Source organism: Dendrobates tinctorius, unplaced genomic scaffold, assembly GCF_039654945.1.
Source record: "Dendrobates tinctorius isolate UK_male_01 unplaced genomic scaffold, ASM3965494v1 ptg000236l, whole genome shotgun sequence".
Taxonomy (NCBI): Eukaryota; Metazoa; Chordata; class Amphibia; order Anura; family Dendrobatidae; genus Dendrobates; species Dendrobates tinctorius.
The window spans coordinates 1,307,962-1,332,454 of NW_027361903.1; the positions used below are offsets into that span (position 1 = coordinate 1,307,962).

At 48.8% G+C, this 24,493-nt stretch overlaps 1 protein-coding gene across 2 annotated transcripts in view; it reads right to left on the reverse strand.

Annotated features, from left to right (window-relative positions):
• Nucleotides 1-24,493, reverse strand: part of LOC141060370 (pregnancy zone protein-like) — a 222,373-nt gene that overhangs the window by 66,260 nt on the left and 131,620 nt on the right. For both annotated transcript variants that reach the window (XM_073556576.1, XM_073556575.1), the window contains one exon: nucleotides 12,128-12,239. In XM_073556576.1, coding sequence (XP_073412677.1) covers nucleotides 12,128-12,239 — 112 coding nt within the window. The remainder of the gene's footprint in view (nucleotides 1-12,127; nucleotides 12,240-24,493) is intronic.

Consider the following 24,493-nt stretch of genomic DNA (forward strand, 5'->3'; position numbering starts at 1 on the left):
CAACTGAAAATGTCTTATATTCTAGGTTCTTCCAAGTAGCCACCTTTTGCTTTGATTACTGCTTTGCACACTCTTGGCATTCTCTTGATGAGCTTCAAGAGGTAGTCACCGGAAATGGTCTTCCAACAGTCTTGAAGGAGTTCCCAGAGATGCTTAGCACTTGTTGGCCCTTTTGCCTTCACTCTGCGGTCCAGCTCACCCCAAACCATCTCGACTGGGTTCAGGTCTGGTGACTGTGGAGGCCAGGTCATCTGGCGTAGCACCCCATCCCTCTCCTTCTTGGTCAGATAGCCCTTACACAGCCTGGAGGTGTGTTTGGGGTCATTGTCCTGTTGAAAAATAAATGATGGTCCAACTAAACGCAAACCGGATGGAATAGCATGCCGCTGCAAGATGCTGTGATAGCCATGCTGGTTCAGTATGCCTTCAATTTTGAATAAATCCCCAACAGTGTCACCAGCAAAGCATCACCACACCATCACACCTCCTCCTCCATGCTTCACGGTGGGAACCAGGCATGTAGAGTCCATCCGTTCACCTTTTCTGCGTCGCACAAAGACACGGTGGTTGGAACCAAAGATCTCAAATTTGGACTCATCAGACCAAAGCACAGATTTCCACTGGTCTAATGTCCATTCCTTGTGTTCTTTAGCCCAAATAAGTCTCTTCTGCTTGTTGCCTGTCCTTAGCAGTGGTTTCCTAGCAGCTATTTTACCATGAAGGCCTGCTGCACAAAGTCTCCTCTTAACAGTTGTTGTAGAGATGTGTCTGCTGCTAGAACTCTGTGTGGCATTGACCTGGTCTCTAATCTGAGCTGCTGTTAACCTCCGATTTCTGAGGCTGGTGACTCGGATGCACTTATCCTCCGCAGCAGAGGTGACTCTTGGTCTTCCTTTCCTGGGGTGGTCCTCATGTGGGCCAGTTTCTTTGTAGCACTTGATGTTTTTTGCCACTGCACTTGGGGACACTTTCAAAGTTTTCCCAATTTTTCGGACTGACTGACCTTCATTTCTTAAAGTAATGATGGTCACTCGCTTTTCTTTACTCAGCTGCTTTTTTCTTGCCATAATACAAATTCTAACAGTCTATTCAGTAGGACTATCGGCTGTGTATCCACCAGACTTCTGCACAACACAACTGATGGTCCCAACCCCATTTATAAGGCAAGAAATCCCACTTATTAAACCTGACAGGGCGCACCTGTGAAGTGAAGACCATTTCCGGTGACTACCTCTTGAAGCTCATCAAGAGAATGCCAAGAGTGTGCAAAGCAGTAATCAAAGCAAAAGGTGGCTACTGTGAAGAACCTAGAATATAAGACATATTTTCAGTTGTTTCACAGTTTTTTGTTAATTATATAATCCCACATGTGGTAATTCATAGTTTTGATGCCTTCAGAGTGAATCTACAATTTTCATAGTCATGAAAATAAAGAAAACTCTTTGAATGAGGTGTGTCCAAACTTTTGGTCTGTACTGTATATCATGCTTGCGGCCACAAGACCACCTGTTCCCGGTGCCGGCACCAGAGAATCCTCACAGCGCACAGTGTGCACGATGTGAGGATTCACACATAGTGACTGTAGACATGTAGCTTTAAGGGAACCTGTCACCTGTTTTGGCCGGTATAACATGCGGCCGCCGCCTTTTAGGGCTGATATAGAGCATTCTATAACGCTGTAGAGAAGCCCCCGATCCGACCTGAAAGAGAAAGTAAATAAGTTTTACTAAACTCACCCGGGGGGAGGTCCTATGTGGTTGAGTCCGATGGGTGTCGCAGGTCTGGGTCCGACGCCTCCCATCTTCATGCGATGCCGTCCTCCTGCTTGCTTCGTGACGCGCTCCTGCGCAGGCGTACTTGATCTGTCCTGTTGAGGGCAGAGCAGATTCCTGCAGTGCGCAGGCGCTGGGCCTCTCTGACCTTTCCCGCTGCCTGTGCACTGCAGAACTTTGCTCCACCCTCAGCAGGGCAGAAAAGTACGCCTGTGCCGGAAAGAGATGAGGAAGCAAGCAGGAGGACGGCATCACAAGAAGATGGGAGGCGCTGGACCTGTGACACCCATCGGACCGGTGCGCCCCCCCCACGGGTGAGTATAATAAAACTTATTTTTCTTATCTTGCAGGTTGGATCAGGGGCTTCTCTACAGCATTACAGAATCAGCCCTGAAAAGCGGTGGCCGCATCTTATGGCGGCCCAAACTGCTGAAAAGTTCCCTTTAAAATCCGACAACCCCTTTAAGGATGGGCTGCTACTCATGGGCCACTGCTGTGTGCTTGCCCCCCCAGGCTAAAATTTGCCAGTCAGCCCCTGCCTGCTATAGGTAGCACAAGCGAGGAAATCTACTGAAGTGAGTAAAAAGTGAAAAAAAGCTTGAAAAAAAATAAAAAAAAAAATATAAAAGTTCATATTACGCCTCTACTGCCCCACTGAAAACAAAATAAAAAAAAAAATACACATATTGGTTATTGCCGTGTACAGAAACGCCCGATCTACCAAAAGATAAAGTAAATTAATCTGATAGGTAAATGGCATAACAAGAAAAAAAAATCAAAGTTCCAGAATTATGTTTTTTGGTTCCTGCAACATTGCTATAAAATGCAATCGCAGGCGATCCAAAGATTGTGTCTACCATGGAAAGGCATCAATAACAACGTAAGCCCGAAGACAGCCTCAGATCCCGGAAAATGAGATGCTGTGGGAAACGGTGACAGAACCAATTTTTTTCTTACAAATTTCGGATTTTTTTAAACCACTTAAATAAAAAAGAACCTAGAGATGTTTGGTGTCTGCAAACTCGTAATGAGCCGGAGAATCATAATGGCAGGTCAGGTTTCATAGTGAACATGGTTTAAAAAAAAAATTGTGGAATTGCACTTTTTTTTTTTTGCAATTTTCCCGCACTTTGAATTTATTTCTCATTTTCCAGTACTTTATAAAGCGTGATCAATAGCTCTGGGAAGAAGGGGATCAAGAAACAAAATTGCAAGGGCATGAAGGGGTTAAAGAGCAGTCACCAATTTTCAGTTCAGAAATTAATGCTGAAAAAAAATAGAAACTTTATAATAATAGATTGTATCAGAGAAATTGGCTTCTTTCTTCTCCAGGATGAATCCTTCACAAAATCCTAAATTTCCAAGTAAAAATCTTGTTCAGTAAAGATAAAATGTTACATTATTGAGATAGGAGGGGGCGGAGCTAGAGGCAGAGCCCCGCCCCTCTACATAGAATCTTACCAGCACCAACTGTCATTTCCTATGTAAGGAGGGGGAGGAGTTAGAGGCAGAGCTCCACCCCTCTACAGAGACTCTTATCCATAGCAACTGTCATCTCATATGTAAGGAGGGGGAGGAGTTAGAGGCAGAGCTCCTCCCCTCTACATAGACTCTTATCCATAGCAACTGTCATCTCCTATGTGAGGAGGGGGAGGAGTTAGAGGCAAAGCTCCGCCCCTCTACAGAGAATCTTATCCATAGCAACTGTCATCTCCTATGTAAGGAGGGGGAGAAGTTAGAGGCAGAGCTCCTCCCCTCTACATAGAATCTTATCCATAGCAACTGTCATCTATGTAAGGAGGAGGGGGAGGAGTTAGAGGCAGAGCTCCGCCCCTCTACATAGATGACAGTTGCTATGGATAAGATTCTATGTAAGGAGGAGTTAGAGGCAGAGCTCCGCCCCTAATCATCCATAGCAACTGTCATCTCCTCTGTAAGGAGGGGGAGGAGTTAGAGGCAGAGCTCCGCCCCTCTACATAGAATCTTATCCACAGCAACTGTCATCTATGTGAGGTGGAGGGGGAGGAGTTAGAGGCAGAGCTCCGCCCCTCTACAGAGAATCTTGTCCATAGCAACTGTCATCTATGTAAGGAGGAGGGGGAGGAGTTAGAAATAAATTCAAAGTGTGGGAAAATTGCCAAAAAAAAAGTGCAATTCCACAATTTTTTTGGGGGAGGATGTACCCGTATTATGTCCCTGACACCCCTCCCCAATCTGATACTGAGGGTAATGATATTGATAATGATGTGAATATGCATGCTTTCCCTGACAGTGAATTACCTGATAATGCTTTACTTGAGAACTATTTATCTGATAATGATGATGTGTCTGTAGGAGGAGGAGTCCCCGCTGTGTAGCCAGACCGGAACCAAGGGGACTGTCACCAAGGTTCCTAGGGGACTGTTTCCGGGGGATATAATTAGAGGATGGACCAGAGAGAGTTCTAGAAGGGATGGGTTTGGAGCAAGTATAAAAACGGCTGAGGACGCCAGCAGGGAGCACTCGACCGACCAGGAGAGAAGGAGCAGGAAGGCTAGAGGGTGCCAGAGAGCCAGAGCTAGAAGAAGAGAGTAGGGACTGGAGGGACTCAAGAGAGACTCACCGCAGATAGGAGACAGATGGCACCAAGCCATCCAGCCGAGAGACACCGATTGCCCGACCGCGCACCTCGCGGCCACCACCGCCCGACTCCAGCCCGCGGCTGCGGCCTACCCGTGGCCCCCGCAGCTCCCCTCCAGCCTGCGGCTGCGACCTACCCGCTGCCATCCGCGGCCACCGCAGCTCGACTCCAGCCCGCGTCTGCGGGTTGCCCGCCACCATCCGTGGCCGCTGCTGTCCGCCCCAGCTTGGGGCTTCGGCCTACACACCCCGGTCCCCGGGCAACGCTGGCCCGCCTCTGCCGGGAGGCGCAACCCAGAGGAACTCTTCAGGGGCCTGCTGTGCCCTCGCTTCGCCTGGACGTAGGAACACCCGAAGTCTACGCCAGATCCTCGTCGGCTGGGCGCAGCGGCTGAAACCCCAAAGCAACACCGACCACCACTCTGCCGGACGTCAGAGAGGATAAGTGACACGTTGTCATTAATACCCTGCAGTTTTTCTGCACCCAAAGTTGGCCATATCGCGGCCCTATAGTGACCGGTCTCGACCGGGTAGTCGTGTTCGTGTTACCAGTATATTCTTGTTTTCATCCCTGTGAGGATAACTGCTGTTAGCTTGTTGGTTACTCGAGATAGCCCCTATAGGTATAAATATATATAATAAGTTACATCTTAAGTTCATCCCTTCTCCCGTGTCGTCACTGCATCCCGCGTACCTGTGATTACTACATGTCTACAGGTGCAGGAGTACTCAGCCACGTTACGCTGAGGGGTGAAGTGGCTGAGGAAACCCTAACAGAAGCAAGCGACTGTGCTAAGGGAAATGGGGAGATACACGAGAACTGTGAGGAAGGTGATGCCGTGCAACTGATCTGTGCCGCAAAGGAAGGTAACTGCCTCATATATAGCACTGCTCCTGAGGTATTGGGGGTGGATGGAGAGGTAGTACCCATAGCAGCGCTGGCTGATGGGTCGGTGGAAATCCCTGGGTAGCTACTGTCACCCGCAGTCAGAGTGCCCAGAAGGTGGGTAACGCCCTGCCTTCTGGACCCTCCTCAGTCAGAGGGTTGACTGAACCAGAGATGGACCCAGAGCAGGTTCCAGAGAGTTCCTGTGAGGAAGGGATGTCACTTTTGGCTGCCTACAGCCAGGAGTTTCAAGCTGCTCTGCACTCATATGTGAGCCTGGAGACCTTGAGACACCTCGCCCAGGAGCCCACATCCGAGACTGATAAGGAGAGGAAGGTCTGGGAACGAGGGAGGTTGTAATGGGAGACAGCTCCCGATAAATCCCAACAGGAGTGGTTGAGAGAAAGACAGCTGGTTGTCCTGTACCAATTTAGGGGTGAGTTCTTGCAGATTGCCCATGAGATCCCACTCATTGGACACTTGGGGATCACCAAAACTAAGGCCCGGCTGTCTCAACCCTTCCATTTGCCCAAGATGGGGACAGATGTAACCAACTACTGTCGCTCCTGTATCACCTGTCAAAGAGTGGGGAAGTCAGGGCCTGTTCCCAAGCCTCTCCTGATTTCTTTGCCAGTGATAGAGGAGCCTTTCCAGTGGATAGCAGTGGACATTGTGGGACCACTGGCCGTCCCCAGCAGCTCTGGAAAACAGTATATCCTTACTGTGGTAGACTTTGCTACCCGATACCCAGAGGCATTGGCTCTGTCTTCAACTAGGGCGGATAAGGTGGCGGATGCCCTGTTGGCCATCTTTTCATGAGTAGGATTTCCCAGGGAGATGCTTACCGATCAGGGGACTCAATTTGTGTATCGTCTAATGGAGGCTCTCTGTAAGAAAATGTAGATGAAGAGTCTGGTATCGAGCGCGTATCATCCCCAAACCAATGGTTTGCGTGAGTGCTTCAACAGTACCCTCAAACGGATGCTAAGAATGCTGGTTGAGACCCAAGGACCCGACTGGGAGTGTTACCTCCCACACCTGCTATTCTCTTACTGAGAGGTTCTGCAGGCCTCAACGGGGTTCTCCCCCTTCGAACTTCTGTACGGCAGGCGAGTCCGGGGACCCCTTGGGTTGGTGTGGGAATTCTAGGAAGAAGAGCCAAACCCTTCACAAGTGTCCATCATGGATTATGTCATGCGCTTCCGTGACAAGATGCAGATCTTAATGCAGTTGGTGCATGATATCATGGCGCAGGCTCAGGCTGACCAGAAGCACTGATACGACCAGAATGCCCGGGAGCGGACCTACCAGGTAGGTCAGAAGGTGTTGGTGCTGGTCCCCGTACCAAAGGATAAGCTTCAGGCAGCCTGGGAAGGCCCGTACGTCATATACCAAGTCACCTACCTGGTCACTCTTGACCACGTTCTGGGTGGGCGCAATGCCTTCCACGTCAACATGATGAAGGCTCATCAGGAACGTGGAGCCTGCATCCTACCAGTCTGCAACCTGCCCAAGGACGGGGAGGAAGACCCTCTCCTGGACATGATGGCCCAAGCTAAGGCCGGTGGGTCCATAGAGGACGTGGAGGTAAGCACCGAGCTATCCGCAGCGGTCGCAGCTGCAAGCCATGCTGAAGCACTTCCGGGCTGTGTTTAACAACTGACCCGGAAGGATTAAAATAGCGGTCCACAAAGTGGACACCGGGAATCATGCCCCACTACGGCGGACACCCTATCAGATCTCTGATGAGTTGCAACACATCATACGACAGGAGATAGATGGGATGTAGCAGCTGGGGGTGATTCAACGGTCCAAGAGCGTGTGGACCTCACCGGTAGTCCTGGTGCCAAAGAAGGATTGGACCACCCAGTTCTGTGTGGACTACAGAGGGCTCAATGCAATCACAGCCTCTGATGCGCACCCAATGCCAAGCATCGTGGAGCTGCTTGAGCGGTTAGCTGGCGTGCATTATCTATCCATTATGGATTTGAGTCGGGGATATTGGCAGATTCCCCTGAGCCCAAAAATGGAGGAGAGGTCCACCTTTATCACCCCCTTCGGACTATACAAATTCTTTGGCATGAAGAATGCCCCTGCCACATTCCAGCGGATGGTCAACCACCTGCTTCAGGGACTGGAGAGGTGAACTGTGGCATTCCTGGATGACATTGCCATCTTCAGTTCCTTGTTGTGAGCTCATTTTCTCGTTCACCTTGGATGTCCGATGAACTCCCTCTGCTGGTGAAAGGAGGTGGTGAAACTGATTTGGATGGGAGAAACCTATCACTTGAACAGGTGGATTGCGATTGGACATCAAGAATCTCTGAGTGGATATAAGGCAGCCGACGCCCTGTAGGGTTGCTGGTGATTTTTCTGCTCTGAGCTCTGGCCTCCAGTTCAGTTCCTGTCTTCTAAAGCTAAGTTTTGTTCTGTTATTGTTCCATGAGATTTTGTCTGATTTGCTTAGTTTTGTGTTCTGCCAACCCCGGCTGGGGCTCTGCTGAATTTCCATTTTTGTCCCTGATCGGTTAAATCTCTTTTGCTCTGTCTTCAGAATATATTGGAGTGCTGATATAGGGATTTTGAAGTCTAGTGACTTCAGGGCCGTTTTTCCTATCAGACGTGTTGGGACATTTTTTGTAGGGTTTTTGCGGATTGCAGCCAGCATCTTTTCTGTCCTTTCCTATCTAGTTAGTTGGGCCCCATCATTTTCTCTGCCTGTCTTTCTGTCTGTGTTTGTGTTTTCATCTGTTTTCACCGACAATACAAGTTGGGGGCTGTCTATTGCTTTGGGGTCTGCTCTGGGGCAGTTTAGATTTCCCCTTTCTTTCTTTAGGCTTACTTAGTTCTCCGGCTGTGAAGAGGTGTCTAGGACCACCGTAGGAACGCTCCACGGCTACTGTTGTTGTGAATAGGATCAGGGGTCTGCAATCCGCTAGCTACCAACCTCTCTGGTTTTCTGGACTTAGCTTGCATTTTTGTTTTTTCCTCCGGTGACTCATTCATAACAGTTCCTCCTGGGAGGAACACCTTCAGCATCTCCAGGAGGTGCTCAGGCGAATCCACCAAGCTGGCTTGACCATCAAGCCAGGAAAGTGCAAGATGGGCATGAGAGAGGTCCACTAACTGGGGCACCGGGTTGGCAAGGGTTCTATGAGGCCATAGTCTGGGAAAGTGGATGCCAGAAACAGGTGATGTCCTTCCTGGCCACTGCAGGGTACTATAGGCACTTTGTACAAAACTATAGTAGCCTTGCAAAGTCCTTGACGGAACTCACCCGGAAGAGGCTACCCCAAGCAGTCAACTGGACAGAAGGCTGTGAGGTGGCTTTCAGGGCTTTGAAAATGGCCCTGAGCAGCTCTCCTGTGCTAAAGGCAGTTGACAGCACTCAACCTTTCCTAGTACAGACCGACACCAGCGAGTTTGGCCTCGGTGCTGTGCTTAGCCAGGTCAACTCGGGGAACCAAGAGCACCCCATGTTGTACCTGAGCCAGAAGCTTCTGCCAAGTGAATTATTCCACCATAGAGAAGGAGTGCCTGGCCATGGTTTGGGCCCTGCAACGTTTGCAGCCCTACCTGTACGGACACACCTTCACTGTGGTGACCGACCACAACCCCCTGAGCTGCCTGCACACCGTATCTGATCCAAACGGAAGGTTGCTACTCTGGACCCTTGCTCTCCAACAGTACGACTTTACTGTTAAACACAAAAAGGGCAGCGAGCATGGCAATGCAGATGGGTTGTCCCGGTGGGGCGAGCCTACTGAGGTGCGCATGGCGGAGTTCCGAGAGTTCCTGCCTCCGTAGCGCAGTCCAAAAGGGGAGGTGTTGTGAATTCTCTTAGTCTGACTTTTGAGGCAGGGCTCCCTCTGGTGGATACTGCTGGTAGTGGAGCTGGTCAGGCTGATGGTAATCCAACAGCTGTAGAGGATGATTGGAGGAGTGGGGGTGGTGACTGGGAGCATATAAGCGAGCAAGCTTCTCTCAGTTGCTGCCGGTGATTGACTTCTTTCTGGGCATTTTTGAGGATATCTGTCTCCTGCCTGATCCTGCATTTTTCAGCTGTCATTTGCTAAATACTTTGCATCTGATTTTGCCTTGCTGTCAGGGTTCAGCCTGCTCCCCCTGGGGCTGCTGGCTCCTGCCCTGTATGTTACACCTTGCATTTGTTTGCTCAGTCTCCTGCTGTATTAGCCTGTTGCTTACTGCCAGTTCACACCTGAGTGCTGATATAGTGGGGGCGAGGTTGTGTAACCTCAGTATTTTTGTACATCAGACGTGTTGGAATTTTTAGGGTTCTTGCGTGATTGCAGAGGAGTGCCTTTCCTGTCCTGTCCTATTTAGACAGTCTGGGCCCCATCATTTGCTCAGTCTATTTTCTGTCTGTGATTGTACTTCATCTTGTCTCACCGACAATATATGTTGGGGGCTATCTAGTCTATGGGGGTTCTGCTCCGGGGCAGTTTAGATTTCACCTTTCTTACTTCAGGCTTAGTTATCTCTCCGGCTGTGCCGAGGCGTCTAGGGCTTCGTAGGTACGCTCCACGGCTACTGCTAGTTGTGTTGTTAAGATTAGGGGTCTGCAATCCGCTGAGTGACCAACCTCTCTGGTTTTCTGGTGGCATAGCCTATTGCTCTATCCTCCTCAATGACCCATTCATAACAGGGAGGTGTCAGGAATATGATGTAATTTCTTAGTGTTTTATTCACACATACAAAGCTCTGCTACATCTCCTTGGGTTTTGAATGACACGCTGCCCTTCTCCCCATTGGTTTGTAAAGTACACTGAGCTCACACACATTCCCCCTCACTAAGCTGCGGCCCCCCCTTCTTCTCTCCCTGCCATCACTGTGTAATTCTATCTCCCTATTTCTCACCCCTCCCTCAGAAATGTGATGTGAGCAGCTCACTCATCCATGTGCAAAAGCATATGGCTCTTTGTCTAATCCCGTGTTCATTTAAAGATCAAATATAATAGCACCGATTATTCATATGTACAAGAAACCTATGTTTTTGAGATCTACATCATTGGAGATATTCACCCCAGCATTTTTGGATGTCCTCGCTCTCTAGGAACTGAGAAACGGGTATCTGCTTCCACGTAATATCTAGAGATATTATGTTTAGTGTTAAATGGAAGGAAAACTTGTAGGCAAACCTATGATATCTCTGTCGTCTGTTGTCCAAAGTTCTCACCCAGAGATATTTCACTCATAAGCTTTTTAGTAACTAGAGGGGAGTGCATGCCATAGCTCCACCCACCCAGTGATGTCACCCACCAGAGAATATAAAGCTATGAAGTCCAATCAGGAGGGTGTCTTTCTGCCAGGGTAACCAGCTAGGGGAGGCTGTGCATTTTGACCAGTTGATTTTTGAAGGTTTCCCTCCCCTACCTCGACATGGTGTGCCATTGACTGATCACTGTAAGTTCATACCTTTATCCATTTTTATTTTATAATTGTTGTATATACTGTATCTGTCTCTCTTTGTAACATCTTTTGTACTTTTGTAAACACTGCCAATTCTTTTTGGAGTAAAATCTATAAAACTTTACTAGCTTTTTTCTCCTTGCTCTAAACGTACCCTCCACGACCTCCGTGCTAAAACTATGCTACTGTTGGTTTGGCTCCTGACCCGATATTGATTTTAATATCAGAACTAGGAGCTGGTGGTAGCAAAATGTGTTCTGGGGTATTTAGTAGACTCTGGCAATTACGGAATGGAGGTTTATATTGGTATTTCCCGCCCGAGACTGGAATATTCATACCGCCCTCACTGCAGCGTGCCCAATAGCCAATATACAGCAAGGCTGCCCTTCTGGTGACTACTTATCCTAGGTGTAGTTCCCTGACTTACCTGAGGGTAGGGGGGGCACCAGAGAGCTGCAAGTTCCAAACCATAACCAGTGGGATATAATAAATCTCCTGATGAACTGGGGGCAACCAAACACCCCCCAGTTCGTGACATGTGGTATGAGCCCTGGTCAATGTAGTCTTTCAATAGTCAGCCGGGCCAGCGGATGAGAGAACCCACTAACACCCGTGTCTCCACACCCTCAAACTGAGACTTGTCAGAATGACCAATATCCTAGAAGAGAAGGAAGCAGATTTCTCTTCTGTGAGATACAGTACACAGTTTCTTATTTTCTGGTGTATTATTCATTTATCAGATACAAGTGACAGTGACTGCGTAACAGTGATCAGACAGACGTGTGTGATGCCACATCCAGGAGATGGAGACGTTACTCACATCTCACACTGACACATCTAGACACTATGCAGCTCCAGATCCCCTTCTAATGTTCTGCATGGGCCGTCCCCATCTTGATTGGCTCATTTCATTTTGTTACATTCATTTGATTGGCCAGTCTGACTGCACCAAGAATAAGTAGAAGTAGTTCTGCTTCATTTTCAATGTATCAGAGCAGGGGAAGCTATGCACAAGGGTATACAAGGTATGTACAAGGGTATACAAGGTATATACAAGGGTGATGGGTGGTGCTGACAGTGGCGGCTCCTCATAGCCTGGGCTGAGATTATTCACTTGAATTAACAGCTTCCATTAATCGTCCACAACATGTGTCTCTGTCTCCATAGCAATGGGGAGCTACGGTCTCCAGCACACGCTCTGCTGACCTGTGGTGACAGGACATAGCCTACAGGAGGTGTATCGCCCCACACACCGGCTGCAGGCACGGTGTAAACCCTCTGGGTGTGAACACTGCACCCTGTGCCGAGCTCCAGGGATGGACCAGATCCTCTGCCGATCTGCCCTCAAATCACCAGGAAAGGATCCACCATAATAGCGAGGAGAATAATTACAGATTATGACAAGATGCTCAATACTCACTTAATAGTCTCTGGGAAAAAAGCGCGAGGCGTCGAGCGACTTCCACCTTCATCATTGTCCGCGACATCGACAGAAGTTTCTGTAGGTGACGATAAAAGTAACGCAGGAGCAGCTAAAGGAAAAGAGAAGAGACTCCGTCACCACCAATGTACTGAGGGGGATACATGTGTATAAGGTGTGGGGGGATACATCTGTATATACAGTAGTGCGGGGGGGATACATCCCATCTGTGGGATGATTTGAAGCGGGCTGTCCATGCTCGGCGACCATCAAACTTAACTGAACTTGAATTGTTTTGTAAACAGGAATGGTCACATATAACCTTCATCCAGGATCCAGGAACTCATTAATAGCTACAGGAAGCGACTAGAGGCTGTTATTTTTGCAAAAGGAGGATCTACGAAATATTAATGTCACTTTTATGTTGAGGTGCCCATACTTTTGTACTGGTAAAAATTTGTTTAAATGCAGATTGCACATTTTCTGTTAGTACAATAAACCTCATTTGAATCCAGAAATATAACTGAGTCCATCAGTTATTAGATATATGAAACTGAAATAGCTGTTGCAAAAGCCAAAATTGTTATAAAGAAAAAAGGTTAAAATTAATAGGGGTGCCCAAACTTTTACATATGACTGTAGTATATAGGGCAGGCCACACATGGTATATAGCCCAGCACCACATAGTATACAGCCCAGCACCACATAGTATACAGCCCATCACCACATAGTATATAGGTCAGGCCACACACGGTATATAGCCCAGCACCATATAGTATATAGGTCAGGCCACACACGGTATATAGCCCAGCACCATATAGTATATAGCTCAGGCCACACATGGTTTATAGCCCATCACCTCATAGTATATAGCCCATCACCTCATAGTATATAGCCCATCACCACATAGTATATAGGCCAGGCCACACATGGTATAGAGCCCAGCACCACATAGTATATAGCCCATCACCTCATAGTATATAGCCCATCACCACATAGTATATAGCCCATCACCACATAGTATATAGCCCATCACCACATAGTATATAGCCCATCACCACATAGTATATAGCCCATCACCACATAGTATATAGGCCAGGCCACACATGGTATAGAGCCCAGCACCACATAGTATATAGCCCATCACCACATAGTATATAGCTCAACATCACATAGTATATAGCCCATCACCACATAGTATATAGCCCAACATCACATAGTATATAGCCCATCACCACATAGTATATAGCCCATCACCACATAGTATATAGGCCAGGCCACACATGGTATAGAGCCCAGCACCACATAGTATATAGCCCATCACCTCATAGTATATAGCCCAACATCACATAGTATATAGCCCATCACCACATAGTATATAGCCCATCACCACATAGTATATAAGCCAGGCCACACATGGTATAGAGCCCAGCACCACATAGTATATAGCCCATCACCACATAGTATATAGGTCAGGCCACACACGGTATATAGCCCAGCACCATATAGTATATAGCTCAGGCCACACATGGTTTATAGCCCATCACCTCATAGTATATAGCCCATCACCACATAGTATATAGCCCATCACCTCATAGTATAAAGCAAATCACCACATAGTATATAGGTCAGGCCACACACGGTATATAGCCCAGCACCATATAGTATATAGCTCAGGCCACACATGGTTTATAGCCCATCACCTCATAGTATATAGCCCATCACCACATAGTATATAGCCCAGCACCACATAGTATACAGCCCATCACCACATAGTATATAGGTCAGGCCACACACGGTATATAGCCCAGCACCATATAGTATATAGCTCAGGCCACACATGGTTTATAGCCCATCACCTCATAGTATATAGCCCATCACCACATAGTATATAGCCCATCACCTCATAGTATATAGCCCATCACCACATAGTATATAGCCCAGCACCACATAGTATACAGCCCATCACCACATAGTATATAGGTCAGGCCACACACGGTATATAGCCCAGCACCATATAGTATATAGCTCAGGCCACACATGGTTTATAGCCCATCACCTCATAGTATATAGCCCATCACCACATAGTATATAGCCCATCACCTCATAGTATATAGCCCATCACCACATAGTATATAGGCCAGGCCACACATGGTTTATAGCCCATCACCTCATAGTATATAGCCCATCACCACATAGTATATAGCCCATCACCACATAGTATATAGGCCAGGCCACACATAGTATATAGCCCATCACCACATAGTATATAGCCCATCACCACATAGTATATAGCCCATCACCACATAGTATATAGCCCATCACCACATAGTATATAGCCCATCACCACATAGTATATAGGCCAGGCCACACATGGTATAGAGCCCAGCACCACATAGTATATAGCCCATCACCTCATAGTATATAGCCCATCACCACATAGTATATAGCCCATCACCACATAGTATATAGCCCATCACCACATAGTATATAGGCCAGGCCACACATGGTATAGAGCCCAGCACCACATAGTATATAGCCCAACATCACATAGCATATAGCCCATCACCACATAGTATATAGCCCATCACCACATAGTATATAGGCCAGGCCACACATGGTATAGAGCCCAGCACCACATAGTATATAGCCCATCACCTCATAGTATATAGCCCAACATCACATAGTATATAGCCCATCACCACATAGTATATAGCCCATCACCACATAGTATATAAGCCAGGCCACACATGGTATAGAGCCCAGCACCACATAGTATATAGCCCATCACCACATAGTATATAGGTCAGGCCACACACGGTATATAGCCCAGCACCATATAGTATATAGCTCAGGCCACACATGGTTTATAGCCCATCACCTCATAGTATATAGCCCATCACCACATAGTATATAGCCCAGCACCACATAGTATACAGCCCATCACCACATAGTATATAGGTCAGGCCACACACGGTATATAGCCCAGCACCATATAGTATATAGCTCAGGCCACACATGGTTTATAGCCCATCACCTCATAGTATATAGCCCATCACCACATAGTATATAGCCCATCACCTCATAGTATATAGCCCATCACCACATAGTATATAGGGCAGGCCACACATGGTTTATAGCCCATCACCTCATAGTATATAGCCCATCACCACATAGTATATAGGCCAGGCCACACATGGTATAGAGCCCAGCACCACATAGTATATAGCCCATCACCACATAGTATATAGCCCATCACCACATAGTATATAGCCCATCACCACATAGTATATAGCCCAGGCCACACATGGTATAGAGCCCAGCACCACATAGTATATAGCCCATCACCTCATAGTATATAGCCCAACATCACATAGTATATAGCCCATCACCACATAGTATATAGCCCATCACCACATAGTATATAGGCCAGGCCACACATGGTATAGAGCCCAGCACCACATAGTATATAGCCCATCACCTCATAGTATATAGCCCAACATCACATAGTATATAGCCCATCACCACATAGTATATAGCCCATCACCACATAGTATATAGGCCAGGCCACACATGGTATAGAGCCCAGCACCACATAGTATATAGCCCATCACCTCATAGTATATAGCCCAACATCACATAGTATATAGCCCATCACCACATAGTATATAGCCCATCACCACATAGTATATAGGCCAGGCCACACATGGTATAGAGCCCAGCACCACATAGTATATAGCCCATCACCTCATAGTATATAGCCCAACATCACATAGTATATAGCCCATCACCACATACTATATAGCCCATCACCACATAGTATATAGGCCAGGCCACACTTGGTATATAATATAGCCCAGGCCACATAGCATATACCTCCCCCCCCGAGAATAGCCCCACAATCCAGCACACATAGCGATAAAAAAAAAAATCCTTACCTTCTCCTCTTACCCGCTCTGCTCCCGCCTCCGGTCTTCTGCACTGCCTGGCACAACAGTGAGAGCGCGATGACATCATCGCGCACCCGCTGTGTGTCAGAGGCAGAGCGGGGAATGATGGGAGAGGGAGCGTCAGCTGGCGATTTCTCCATCATTGCATCCTTCATTGCGGCGGCGGGGGGGAGTCGGCGCTGGGGGCAGGCGGGCCCCCTGCCTCACAGGGGCCCCATAGCAGCGGCATGATGTGCCGCTAGTTGGGGGCCCCGGGGGGGGAGTGGGGCCCTAGGCAGCTGCCTGGTCTGCCTGCCCCTAACGCCGGCCCTGCCTTTTCCCACATATCATGCTTCAAACATAAAGATACCAAATGTAAATTTTTGGTGAAGAATCAACAAGTGGGACACAATTGTGAAGTTGAAGGAAATTTATTGGTTATTTTAAATTTTTGTGTAAAGTCAAAAACTGAAAAGTGGGGCGTGCAATATTATTCGGCCCCTGTAACTTAATACTTTGCTGCGCCACCTTTTGCTGCGATTACAGCTGCAGTCGCTTGGGGTATGTCTCTATCAGTTTTGTACATCGAGAGACTGAAATTCTTGCCCATTCTAACTTGGCAAACAGCTGGAGCTCAGTGAGGTTGGATGGAGATTGTTTGTGAACAGAAGTTTTCAGCTCTTTCCACAGATTCTCGATTGGATTCTGGTCTGAACTGTGACTTGGCCATTCTAACACCTGAAGACATTTATTTGTGAACCATTCCATTGTAGATTTTGTTTTATGTTTGGGATCATTGTCTTGGAAGACAAATCTCTGTCCCAGTCTCAGGTCTTTTACAGACTCCAACAGGTTTTCTTCAAGAATGGTCCTGTATTTGGCTCCATCCAACTTCCCATCAATTTTAACCATCTTCCCTGTCCCTGGTGAAGAAAAACAGCCCCAAACCATGATGCTGCCACCACCATGTTTGACAGTGGGGATGGTGTGTTCAGGGAGATGAGCTGTGTTGCCCTTATGCCAAACATATCATTTGGCATTGTTGCCAAAAAGTTTGATATTGGTTTCATCTGACCAGAGCACCGTCTTCCACATGTTTGGTGTGTCTCCCAGGTGGCTTGTTGCAATCTTTAAGCGACACTTTTTATGGATATCGTTGAGAAATGGCTTTCTTCTTGCCACTCTTCCATAAAGGCCAGATTTGTGTAGTGTACGACTGATTGATTTTCTATGGACAGACTGTCCCACCTCAGCTGTAGATCTCTGCAGCTCATCCAGAGTGATCATGGGCCTCTTGGCTGCATCTGTGATAAGTCTTCTCCTTGTTTGAGATGAAAGTTTAGAGGGACGGCCGGGTCTTTGTAGATTTGCAGTGGTATGATACTCCTTCCATTTCTATATGATCGCTTGCACAGTGCTCCTTGGGATGTTTAAAGTTTTGGAAATAATTTTGTATCCAAATCCGGCTTTAAACTTCTCCACAACAGTATCACGGACCTGCCTGTTGTGTTCCTTGGTCTTCATGATGCTCTCTGTGCTTCAAACAGAACCCTGAGACGATCACAGAGCAGGTGCATTTATACGGAGACTTGATTACACACAGGTGGATTATATTTATCATCATTAGTCATTTAGGACAACATTGGATCATTCAGAGATCCACAATGAACTTCTGGAGTGAGTTTGCTGCACTGAAAGTAAAGGGGCCGAATAATATTGCACGCCCCACTTTTCAGTTTTTGAATTTCCACAAAATTTAAAATAACCAATAAATTTTGTTCAACTTCACAATTGTGTCCCACTTGTTGTTGATTCTTCACCAAAAATTTTCATTTGGTATCTTTATGTTTGAAGCATGATATGTGGGAAAAGGTTGAAAAGTTCCAAAGGGCCGAACACTTTCGCAAGGCACTGTATATAGGTTACATACAATTGATCTACAGGTGTATACATAGGGTAAGTATAGGGGATCTACAAGTGTATATATACATATATTTATAGGTTACATATTCCACATCATCCCGTCAGCCAGAGCCACCGGACTACTACCCCTAATATCCCACATCATCCCATCAGCCAGAGCCACCGGACTACTACCCCTAATATCCCACATCATCCCGTCAGCCAGATCCACCGGACTACTACCCCTAATATCCCACATCATCCCATCAGCCAGTGCAACCGGACTAATACCCCTAATATCCCACATCATCCCATCAGCCAGAGCCACCGGACTACTACCACTAATATCCCACATCATCCCGTCAGCCAGTGCAACCGGACTAATACCCCTAATATCCCACATCATCCCATCAGCCAGAGCCACCGGACTACTACCCCTAATATCCCACATCATCCCATCAGCCAGAGCCACCGGACTACTACCCCTAATATCCCACATCATCCCGTCAGCCAGAGCCAGCGGACTACTCCCCCTAATATCCCACATCATCCCGTCAGCCAGAGCTACCGGACTACTACCACTAATATCCCACATCATCCCGTCAGCCAGAGCCACCGGACTACTACTCCTAATATCCCACATCATCCCATCAGCCAGAGCCACCGGACTACTACCCCTAATATCCCACATCATCCCATCAGCCAGAGCCACCGGACTACTACTCCTAATATCCCACATCATCCCATCAGCCAGAGCCACCGGACTACTACCCCTAATATCCCACATCATCCCATCAGCCAGAGCCACCGGACTACTACTCCTAATATCCCACATCATCCCATCAGCCAGAGCCACCGGACTAATACCCCTAATATCCCACATCATCCCATCAGCCAGAGCCACCGGACTACTACTCCTAATATCCCACATCATCCCATCAGCCAGAGCCACCGGACTACTACCCCTAATATCCCACATCATCCCATCAGCCAGAGCCACCGGACTACTACTCCTAATATCCCACATCATCCCATCAGCCAGATCCACCGGACTACTACCCCTAATATCCCACATCATCCCGTCAGCCAGATCCACCGGACTTCTACCCCTAATATCCCACATCATCCCGTCAGCCAGAGACAACGAACTACTACCCCTAATATCCCACATCATCCCGTCAGCCAGAGCAACCGGACTACTACGCCTAATATCCCACATCATCCCGTCAGCCAGATCCACCGGACTTCTACCCCTAATATCCCACATCATCCCGTCAGCCAGATCCACCGGACTACTACCCCTAATATCCCTCATCATCCCATCAGCCAGAGCCACCGGACTACTACCACTAATATCCCACATCATCCCATCAGCCAGAGCCACCGGACTACTACCCCTAATATCCCACATCATCCCGTCAGTCAGAGCCACCGGACTACTACTCCTAATATCCCACATCATCCCGTCAGCCAGAGCCACCGAACTACTACCCCTAATATCCCACATCATCCCGTCAGCCAGATCCACCGGACTTCTACACCTAATATCCCACATCATCCCGTCAGCCAGAGACAACGAACTACTACCCCTAATATCCCACATCATCCCGTCAGCCAGAGCCAACGAACTACTACCCCTAATATCCCACATCATCCCGTCAGCCAGAGCAACCGGACTACTACCCCTAATATCCCACATCATCCCGTCAGCCAGATCCACCGGACTACTACCCCTAATATCCCTCATCATCCCATCAGCCAGAGCCACCGGACTACTACCACTAATATCCCACATCATCCCGTCAGCCAGAGCCACCGAACTACTACCCCTAATATCCCACATCATCCCGTCAGCCAGAGCAACCGGACTACTACCCCTAATATCCCACATCATCCCGTCAGCCAGAGCCACCGAACTACTACCCCTAATATCCCACATCATCCCGTCAGCCAGAGCAACCGGACTACTACCACTAATATCCCACATCATCCCATCAGCCAGAGCCACCGGACTAATACCCCTAATATCCCTCATCATCCCATCAGCCAGAGCCACCGGACTACTACCACTAATATCCCACATCATCCCATCAGCCACAGCCACCGGACTACTACCCCTAATATCCCACATCATCCCGTCAGCCAGAGCCACCGAACTACTACCCCTAATATCCCACATCATCCCGTCAGCCAGAGCAACCGGACTACTACGCCTAATATCCCACATCATTCCGTCAGCCAGTGCTACCAGACTACTACCCCTAATATCCCACATCATCCCGTCAGCCAGAGCAACCGGACTACTACGCCTAATATCCCACATCATTCCGTCAGCCAGATCCACCGGACTTCTACCCCTAATATCCCACATCATCCCGTCAGCCAGATTCACCGAACTACTACCCCTAATATCCCACATCATCCCGTCAGCCAGATCCACCGGACTACTACCACTAATATCCCACATCATCCCGTCAGCCAGAGCAACCGGACTACTACCCCTAATATCCCACATCATCCCGTCAGCCAGAGCCACCGGACTACTACCCCTAATATCCCACATCATCCCGTCAGCCAGAGCTACCGGACTACTACCCCTAATATCCCACATCATCCCGTCAGCCAGAGCCACCGGACTACTACCCCTAATATCCCACATCATCCCGTCAGCCAGAGCTACCGGACTACTACCCCTAATATCCCACATCATCCCGTCAGCCAGAGCCACCGAACTACTACCCCTAATATCCCACATCATCCCGTCAGCCAGAGCAACCGAACTACTACCCCTAATATCCCACATCATCCCGTCAGCCAGAGCAACCAGACTACTACCACTAATATCACACATCATCCCGTCAGCCAGAGGTACCGGACTACTACCCCTAATATTCCACATCATCCCGTCAGCCAGAGCCACCGGACTACTACCCCTAATATCCCACATCATCCCATCAGCCAGAGCCACCGGACTACTACCCCTAATATCCCACATCATCCCGTCAGCCAGAGCCACCGGACTTCTATGCCTAATATCCCACATCACACCGTCAACCAGAGCCACCGGACTACTACCCCTAATATCCCACATCATCCCGTCAGCCAGAGCCACCGGACTACTACCCCTAATATCCCACATCATCCCTTCAGCCAGATCCACCGAACTACTACCCCTAATATCCCACATCATCCCGTCAGCCAGAGCCACCGGACTTCTACGCCTAATATCCCACATCATCCCATCAGCCAGAGCAACTGGACTACTACCCCTAATATCCCACATCATCCCGTCAGCCAGAGCCACCGGACTACTACCCCTAATATCCCACATCATCCCGTCAGCTAGATCCACCGGACTTCTACCCCTAATATCCCACATCATCCCGTCAGCCAGAGCCACCGAACTACTACCCCTAATATCCCACATCATCCCGTCAGCCAGAGCCACCGAACTACTACCCCTAATATCCCACATCATCCCATCAGCCAGAGCTACCGAACTACTACCACTAATATCCCACATCATCCCATCAGCCAGATCCACCGGACTTCTACCCCTAATATCCCACATCATCCCATCAGCCAGAGCAACCGGACTTCTACCCCTAATATCCCACATCATCCCATCAGCCAGATCCACCGGACTTCTACCCCTAATATCCCACATCATCCCATCAGCCAGCGCAACCGGACTACTACCCCTAATATCCCACATCATCCCGTCAGCCAGATCCACCGGACTTCTACCCCTAATATCCCACATCATCCCATCAGCCAGAGCAACCGGACTACTACCTCTAATATCCCACATCATCCCGTCAGCCAGAGCCAACGGACTACTACCCCTAATATCCCACATCATCCCATCAGCCAGAGCCACCGGACTATTACCCCTAATATCCCACATCATCCCGTCAGCCAGATCCACCGGACTTCTACCCCTAATATCCCACATCATCCCGTCAGCCAGATCCACCGGACTACTACCCCTAATATCCCACATCATCCCGTCAGCCAGAGCCACCGGACTACTACCCCTAATATCCCACATCATCCCGTCAGCCAGAGCCACCGGACTACTACCCCTAATATCCCACATCATCCCGTCAGCCAGAGCCACCGGACTACTACCCCTAATATCCCACATCATCCCGTCAGCCAGAGTCACCGGACTACTACCCCTAATATCCCACATCATCCCGTCAGCCAGAGCCACCGGACTACTACCCCTAATATCCCACATCATCCCGTCAGCCAGAGCCACCGGACTACTACCCCTAATATCCCACATCATCCCGTCAGCCAGAGACACCGGACTACTACCCCTAATATCCCACATCATCCCGTCAGCCAGAGCCACCGGACTATTACCCCTAATATCCCACATCATCCCGTCAGCCAGATCCACCGGACTTCTACCCCTAATATCCCACATCATCCCGTCAGCCAGATCCACCGGACTTCTACCCCTAATATCCCACATCATCCCATCAGCCAGAGCAACCGGACTACTACCACTAATATCCCACATCATCCCATCAGCCAGAGCCACCGGACTTCTACCCCTAATATCCCACATCATCCCATCAGCCAGAGCAACCGGACTACTACGCCTAATATCCCACATCATCCCATCAGCCAGAGCCACCGAACTACTACCACTAATATCCCACATCATCCCGTCAGCCAGAGCCAACGGACTACTACCCCTAATATCCCACATCATCCCGTCAGCCAGATCCACCGGACTTCTACCCCTAATATCCCAAATCATCCCGTCAGCCAGAGCCACCGGACTACTACCCCTAATATCCCACATCATCCCGTCAGCCAGATCCACCGGACTTCTACCCCTAATATCCCACATCATCCCATCAGCCAGAGCAACCGGACTACTACGCCTAATATCCCACATCATCCCATCAGCCAGAGCCACCGAACTACTACCACTAATATCCCACATCATCCCGTCAGCCAGAGCCAACGGACTACTACCCCTAATATCCCACATCATCCCGTCAGCCAGATCCACCGGACTTCTACCCCTAATATCCCACATCATCCCGTCAGCCAGATCCACCGGACTTCTACCCCTAATATCCCACATCATCCCATCAGCCAGAGCAACCGGACTACTACCACTAATATCCCACATCATCCCATCAGCCAGAGCTACCGAACTACTACCACTAATATCCCACATCATCCCGTCAGCCAGAGCAACCGGTCTACTACCCCTAATATCCCACATCATCCCATCAGCCAGAGCCACCGGACTACTACCCCTAATATCCCACATCATCCCATCAGCCAGAGCTACCGAACTACTACCCCTAATATCCCACATCATCCCATCAGCCAGAGCTACCGAACTACTACCCATAATATCCCACATCATCCCGTCAGCCAGAGCCAACGGACTACTACCCCTAATATCCCACATCATCCCATCAGCCAGAGCCACCGGACTACTACCCCTAATATCCCACATCATCCCGTCAGCCAGAGCCACCGGACTACTACCCCTAATATCCCACATCATCCCATCAGCCAGAGCCACCGGACTACTACCCCTAATATCCCACATCATCCCATCAGCCAGAGCAACCGGTCTACTACCCCTAATATCCCACATCATCCCATCAGCCAGAGCTACCGAACTACTACCCCTAATATCCCACATCATCCCATCAGCCAGAGCTACCGAACTACTACCACTAATATCCCACATCATCCCGTCAGCCAGAGCCACCGGACTACTACCCCTAATATCCCACATCATCCCATCAGCCAGAGCCACCGGACTACTACCCCTAATATCCCACATCATCCCATCAGCCAGAGCAACCGGTCTACTACCCCTAATATCCCACATCATCCCATCAGCCAGAGCTACCGAACTACTACCCCTAATATCCCACATCATCCCATCAGCCAGAGCTACTGAACTACTACCCATAATATCCCACATCATCCCGTCAGCCAGAGCCAACGGACTACTACCCCTAATATCCCACATCATCCCGTCAGCCAGATCCACCGGACTTCTACCCCTAATATCCCACATCATCCCATCAGCCAGAGCCACCGGACTACTACCCCTAATATCACACATCATCCCGTCAGCCAGATCCACCGGACTTCTACCCCTAATATCCCACATCATCCCGTCAGCCAGAGCCACCGGACTACTACCCCTAATATCCCACATCATCCCGTCAGCCAGAGCAACCGGACTACTACCCCTAATATCCCACATCATCCCGTCAGCCAGATCCACCGGACTTCTACCCCTAATATCCCACATCATCCCGTCAGCCAGAGCTACCGAACTACTACCCCTAATATCCCACATCATCCCGTCAGCCAGAGCCAACGGACTACTACCCCTAATATCCCACATAATCCCATCAGCCAGAGCTACCGAACTACTACCCCTAATATCCCACATCATCCCGTCAGCCAGAGCCAACGGACTACTACCCCTAATATCCCACGTCATCCCGTCAGCCAGATCCACCGGACTTCTACCCCT